The sequence below is a fragment of the Lolium rigidum genome, chromosome 2, assembly GCF_022539505.1.
Source record: "Lolium rigidum isolate FL_2022 chromosome 2, APGP_CSIRO_Lrig_0.1, whole genome shotgun sequence".
NCBI lineage: Eukaryota > Viridiplantae > Streptophyta > Magnoliopsida > Poales > Poaceae > Lolium > Lolium rigidum.
In genome coordinates this window covers 5716017-5722796 of record NC_061509.1, presented here as the reverse complement: position 1 = coordinate 5722796, position 6780 = coordinate 5716017, and the positions used below count along the sequence as shown (strand labels likewise).

Genomic DNA, 6780 nt, shown 5'->3' with positions numbered 1-6780 from the left:
CTGCTATGGACCCATAGTCCAGGGGTAGACTACTCACTCATCACTCCGGAGGCGACCATGGCGGTGTAGAGTCCTCCGGGAGATGATTCCCCTCTCCGGCAGGGTGCCGGAGGCGATCTCCGGGATCCCCCGAGATGGGATCGGCGGCGACGGCGTCTCGGTAAGGTTTTCCGTATCGTGGCTCTCGGTGCTGGAAGTTTCGTCACGGAGGCTTTAAGTAGGCGGAAGGGCAAGTCGAGAGGGGGCACAGGGGCCCCGGATGACAGGGCGGCGCGGCCAAGGGGGGCCGCGCCGCCCTAGGGTTTGGCTCCCCGTGGCCCCACTTCCTTTCGTCTTCGGACTTCGGAAGCTTCGTGAGAAAATAGGCCTCCGGGCTTTTATTTCGTCCAATTCCGAGAATATTTCTTTACTAGGATTTCTGAAACCAAAAACAGCAGAAAACAAGCAATCGGCACTTCGGCATCTTGTTAATAGGTTAGTTCCAGAAAATGCACGAATATGACATAAAGTGTGCATAAAACATGTAGATAACATCAATAATGTGGCATGGAACACAAGAAATTATCGATACGTTGGAAACGTATCAGAGTACACTATACTCTTCCCACATCTTAAACCCTTGCTTGACTTGGACTACAATAAGGAGGAGGCTACCAGAGAACCATCCGAAGAAGGGGGATCTACTATGAGGAACTAGATCTATCTAGAGGCATCGAAGGGGTCGGTTATGGCATAGCCTACGGAAAAGGCAACCTGGAAGAAGAAGTTTAGTAGTGAAACTTCGTAGAATAGTTAGCCAAGCAGAACCGAGCACTATAGGATAGGCTACTAAGTTATCATGGTACTAAGTTTATTCGTACCATCAGTCTTTGTGTTTCCAAAGTTCGATTTCGAGTCTTATGAGAATCCTCATTGGACTAAGGAGGATTTTGAGGTGTTTAAACACTTTTAGCTTGTAATATTAAGTATGTAATATTTTACCCGCAAAGTTTCTGTTGTACTACTCTGAGAGATGCAATAATTATGAAATGGTACTTTCATAAGTGTTATATCAACGAACTATGCACTACAAAGTGCAGTGGTGTTCTAGGTCACCTCAATCTCTGTCGGTTGAACCATGATGTCAAGGATTCAATCAATCCCATATTTCATTCCCTTTGTCTCGTGATATTTTACTTTTTCTGGGATTTGATTGTCGGTATCACCATACTAGTTTAATCGCGTTCATAGAAAGTACGCTTTACTCGCATTGTAGTACAATAGTCGCTTGTAGCTAACTTATTAATCGCGTGCTTGCAAGTGACATAGAATGTGTGTTAGGTGAGCGGGCCATGACTATATCTCTCCATCACATGGATAGAAAAATATCACTCTTGATGCATGATACCCAACATTCAAAGTATGAAGTGATCGGTAGATGCCTTCAAAGTATTCTTTTGGTACCCATGAGTAACATAATTTCATGGTCTAAAGATTACAATACTTGACCTTGGAAAGCTACAACAATTAATCATGGTGACACGTATCATTGCTTCGCCTATTTAGGTCTCGTCCAGCCCATCATTCTCCTAATGACATGAATCCGTTGTTAATTCACAATGTATGTCTATGGTTAGGAAACCTTAACTATCATTAACCAATGGACTAGTTTGTAGAGGCTTACTAGGGACACGATGTTGTTTACGAAACCACACAAGTATTAATGTTTCCAGTTAATACAACTTTATCTTGAAGTATAAATATTTATCATGAACAATGAAATATGATAATAACTTTATTATTATTTCATCTCTGAAATATTTCCAACAGTAACGTGGGCAAACAAGGCATTAAGAATAAGAAACTTGATAATTAAAACCCGAGGCGAGAAGAAGGAGGTTGACTACCACCCGGAGAATTTTGGCACAAAGACTAGGTGGGTTATTCTCCAACATTGAAGGATAAGGCGATTCCGACCACGAACTTAACCCACACACTTGGGTCCTAGTCTTGTACAAGCCGGAGAGGAGACTTACCTAGGTTGGAGCAAGCATTATACTAGCATACATACATGTAAATAATGTAAACGTGCATGAGTTTGTCGTACAATCGAACAGAAAAACCAGCTGGCACATATATGTGTGAGGGTTAATGGCCGATTGAAACTGTACAATCTACTTTTTTATCCTCGAACCCTTGACCAAGCTCCCTTTTTTTTGCTGACTTGGCATGTGATCTTGAATCTACGACCAATTTTTAGCAAAGCAAATCGATTTAGCTAGCTCAACTCGTAGCTACCACAAGCCCTAACGGGGTCCCTCCCAATCAAGTAGGTTTTCGGGTAAAAAGGAGTCGGCTCAATGGTATTGCACATCACGCATTCAGTTAGCCTCAACCCATGCGCGTTGCAGTGTATCACCTTTGGTGCTGAGGGTGCATGAAGATTTTTTTCATGTGCCGAGAGTAATTGACATTGAACGATAAGCCTCACGACCGCACCCAGGGGCTATGAACAAATGGTTACATCTCGATAATTTTTGTAAAGTAATCTCAAAAAATTTATAAGTTAATGGAAAATAGTATTTTACTTGGAAAACTCAATTTGACAAACGGTAGCTGCATTCAATCCAACGTGGGCATCGCAGTCGCGTCCTTCTCTCTGCGTCATCGCCCTCTACTATATCTACCTCATCTATCTCGACAAGCATCAACACAACCCCATGACGAGCACTCCTCCCAGTGCAAACCCCTTGCTGCCACCTTGCTGGTCGGCGAGGACGCAATGGACGGCAAACCCCCTGCGGCCACCCACTAACACCGGCTAGCGGGGACACCATGGACGGTGACCTGCCCGATCGTCCTAGGCGTTCCTGCACTGGCTCGTTGCTGCTTCCGTCTCTCCTCCCCGGAGCTCTGCTGCCAACGCTAGCTTCTACATGGAAGTCATTGACATTGAGCTCGCCACACGCCACCGAAGCTAGAGAAGATGACTTCCGCAAGAATATTGATAGCAGGCTCACCCGGTCAGGCTTCGACGGACTCCGGTGTGGCAGATTCATCTGCAGCGAGCTTGAATCGGCCATGGCACTGGCTCCATGCTCGTTGGGGTACGATTTGTCACATATGTCTATAGGTTTTGTTGTGTAAGTATGGGCAAAGTGCTACAATGATCTTGATCCAATGGTAGATATGCGCTCTTGTTATGTTGGATAATTTACGAGAAATGTTGGATGTACTGCAGAGAAATGTTGTAAACGATGATGTCGCATTTTTTGAAAATACCGGAAAAATGTTACATTTAAGATTTATTTACAACATTGATAGAATTTTCTTGCAGCATAATCGGCTGTAGCTACAGTCGAACTGATGATGTCTTTTAATGTTTGGGGACAAATTAAATTAAAGACGAGGATTGGTTAAGTTTCCGTTCACCTCCGTTTATTCTTGCTACCAAGCACGAGCGTGAGGTAGAAGAAGACCCGGAAGAGAAACCCCCAGGCCACAGTGACCCACAGGCAGCCCCACTTGCCGAGTTGGTCCACGGCCTGCTTCGCCAGGATGTCCGCCCCCGTCGTGATGCACGATGTGCTGTTGAAGTTGACCCCCATAGTGTTGAGCACGTTAAGCTGGGTCTCCATAGGCAGCTTGGCCATGGGCGTCCCGTCGAACATGTGCGCTCCTCGCGTAAAGCATTTGTCTTGGTCGGCGCCAAACTCATTGTGCATTACCGCCTCGTATGGGTACTTTACCAGCGAAATGTAGTGGAACCATATCCAGTAGTCCGGGATGCGGTCTCGCGTGATGTAGAAGCCGCTGAAGCGCAGGAAGCATGCTAGGACGGCCACCACTACGGTGTAGCCGAGGATCACGTGCGGGACCACGCCGGACAGGAATGTCACGAACCCGCTCCCCGCCCAAAAGGAGGCGAACACGATGAGGACGAAGAAGACAAAGCCCTCGGCACCACCGGCCAACCCCACGGCGAAGAAGGTGATGGCCGCGAAGGCGAGGGAGAGCACGGCTAGCGGCGGGAAACAAACGATGGTGTTGCACAGGGTGTAAGACGACCGGCGGTACGCGTTGTGCGCGGTCTCCCGGAGAAAGATGTCGCGCTCCTTGACGAACACCGGGAGCGCGTCGGCGCTGGTGTAAAACATGGTGGAGATGGCGATGACGAAGAAGCTGAACCGCTCGTCCACGCCCTTCTGCGTGTCGTCCAGCCGCCAGAAAATGGTGGCCAGGATGAAGGCAGTAACCACCACCGTGCCGAACCGCCAAAGGAAAAGCTCCGGCGTGCGCCGCGTGTTGGTGAATCCTCGCCGCATGAGCACCCGCACCTCCACCCACCACGGGTTCGCGTACGTTGCCACCTCGCTTGGCGTGGAGCCGGACACAAGCTTGCCGCGGGCGATGCTCAATCCGATGGCCTCCTTAAGCGGGAGGGGAGCCGTGCTTCCCGCCGAGAGCGTCTTCTCTTGCCACGACCTGCTTAACTCCACCAGCTCCTCGGGCCCAGCTCGGGTGCCCTCCAGCTCGCGTATGTGATCTAGCGCCAACTCCGCCGGGTTCGCCCCATCAGGGATAGGTTGGCCCAACTCCGAGAAGAAGCGAGGCAGGGTGGCCGGCGGGCCGTAGTACACCGTCCGGCCGCGGGAGAGGAACAAGAGACGGTCAAGGAGGCCGAGGATGCGGTAGCTCGGCTGGTGGATGGACATGACCACAATGCTGCCGCTCCGCGCGATGCGCTGCAGCACCTTGACCACCATGAAGGCGCTGGTGGAATCGAGCCCGGACGTGGGCTCGTCTAGGAACAAGATGATGGGGTCGTGGATGATGTCGATGCCGATGGACACACGCCGGCGCTCGCCACCGGACACGCCGCGGCGGCCCTCGTCACCGATGATGGTGTTGGCCGCGGCGCGCAGGCCGAGCTGGTCGATGAGCGCCTCGACGCGGCTCCGCTTCCTCGAGGGAGAGAGCGAGCGCGGGAGACGAAACTCCGCTGAGTACATGAGTGTCTCGGCGACGGTGAGCATGGGGTGTAGCAGATCGTCCTGCATCACGTACGCCGAGATGACTCTCAGCAGGCGGCTGTCGAGGGCGTCCCCGTTGAGTGTGACGGTGCCGCGGAGGCTCTCGCGCTGGATCCGGTTAGCGAGCGCATCGATGAGCGTGCTTTTGCCGGCACCGCTCGACCCTAGGATGGCCATGATCTCTCCTTCCCTCGCCTCGCCGGAGATGCCATCGAGCAGCGTCTTCATTCTCACGCCCTCGCCGTGAGCGTGAGGAACACCCGTCCCCGTGTCGCTCGCCTCCACAACGCGGTTCCGGTACAATGACCTCCTCGGCGGCTTGACGCTGTAAGTCAGGTCGTGGAAGGCGAGTACGTAGTGGACGGCCGGGCGGCAGATGGAGCCGACTGTGGCGCTCCCATTCCCGTTGTCGTCGGCGGCTGTTTGTAGCTCGTCGTACGTGTCGGCTGCATTGACGCTAGCCGTAGACATGGAGCCGCGTGAGCGGCGTGCAAGAAGCTGGTCGAGGGTGGCGGAGCGTGGGCCGCCGGGTAGGATATCGGCGATCGGCGCACCGCCAGTGCCTGCCTCCATGGATCTGTAATATGGATGCGACGTGCGCGCTACGTCTTGTTTATATTATTATACTCGTAAAATAAGGCCGGAGCTCATCGCTCGCAACTTCATTAAGACAGCCTGTGACAACCAAGCCCACAAGCACACCCCAGAATCCGGCCTTGTTTAGGTAGAGAAAAAAGATCAGGGAAGGCGGGAACCACGTTACATTGTTGACCACACTAAAATAGTAGGTTGTTGCCCATTGTGTGTAGTCGTAGGATCCTAGATATTAAATACGATACTCTTTCCGTTTTAAATAGTCTATATTTTAGCCCCAGAATTTGTTCTAAAATACTCTACATTCTACTACACTGAAAACAACAACACTGAAAATGAGATGGTTTTGCTCTTTTTATTGGGTGCTGTTATTTTCAATGTAGCAGTAGTATTAATAAATGCAAATACTAATTTGTCTTATTTTTCTAGAACGTCTAAATCAGACCGGAGGGAGTATACACTAGTGGAAAACGGGGCAATAGGCCCGGTCCATTTGGGCCTTTAGACCCGGTTCCCGAACCGGGACCAACTAGGCGGGACTAAAGGGGTACCCTTTAGTCCCGGTTCAAAGATAAACCGGGCCTAAAGGCCTCAACACGTGGTGCGACCAGGGAGCTCCCGCTGGAAGGGCTTTGGTCCCGGTTCGTGGTACGAACCGGGCCTATGTTTCTCTCCGCGGCGGAGAATTGCTATTTCTCCGCCGCGGCACGGATTTGGGCTGTACCAGCGTTTCTCGCCGCGGCGAGAAACAATCTGTTTCCCTTGCCGCGGCAGAGTTTCAGCAATGCATATCTATATCATTCAAGAAACCACAAAAAATCGTCATGAATATATATAGACATCGTCAACGAGTAGACGACATAGTCAACACGAGTACACGTAATGCATGCATATTTACAATACAACTTTTCCTGAACGAATATCCTCCGCCGTCACGATCTTCCGATAGTGCTCTCCACCTGGGGTAAGGACCTCGGTAATAAAGAATCCCGCGATTTCCTCTTGAATTGCTTTTATTTGATCCGCTGTTATGAGAGTGTCCCGCAGGCGTGTCATCTATATTTAAAAAAGGAGATCAATATATGAATGGAACTCAATACAATAGATGGTACTAATTAAGATTAATTGTGAAAATTTGTTATCGTACACGAGTGTGGTGTATTTGGGGATCCCC

At 50.3% G+C, this 6780-nt stretch overlaps 1 protein-coding gene across 2 annotated transcripts; it reads right to left on the bottom strand.

Moving 5' to 3' along the window:
- Positions 1-3407: 3407 nt before the first annotated feature.
- On the bottom strand, positions 3408-5372 carry LOC124685882 (ABC transporter G family member 5-like). Of its 2 annotated transcripts, XM_047219910.1 has the most exons (2): positions 5298-5372; positions 3408-5234 (listed from the first exon to the last, which is right to left on the bottom strand). In XM_047219910.1, exon 2 carries the CDS (start codon positions 5187-5189, stop codon positions 3408-3410), a length of 1782 nt encoding a protein of 593 aa, XP_047075866.1. In that variant the 5' UTR covers positions 5190-5234; positions 5298-5372. The 2 variants fall into 2 exon arrangements, with proteins under 2 accessions (XP_047075866.1, XP_047075865.1); XM_047219909.1 differs by having other exon boundaries at positions 3408-5372.
- Between the last annotated feature and the right edge of the window lie 1408 nt (positions 5373-6780).

What these genes read in the sequence shown, in the direction of transcription:
- LOC124685882 (XM_047219909.1), bottom strand. Translation starts at nt 5,240, where the DNA reads ATGAAGACGCTGCTCGATGGCATCTCCGGCGAGGCGAGGGAAGGAGAG.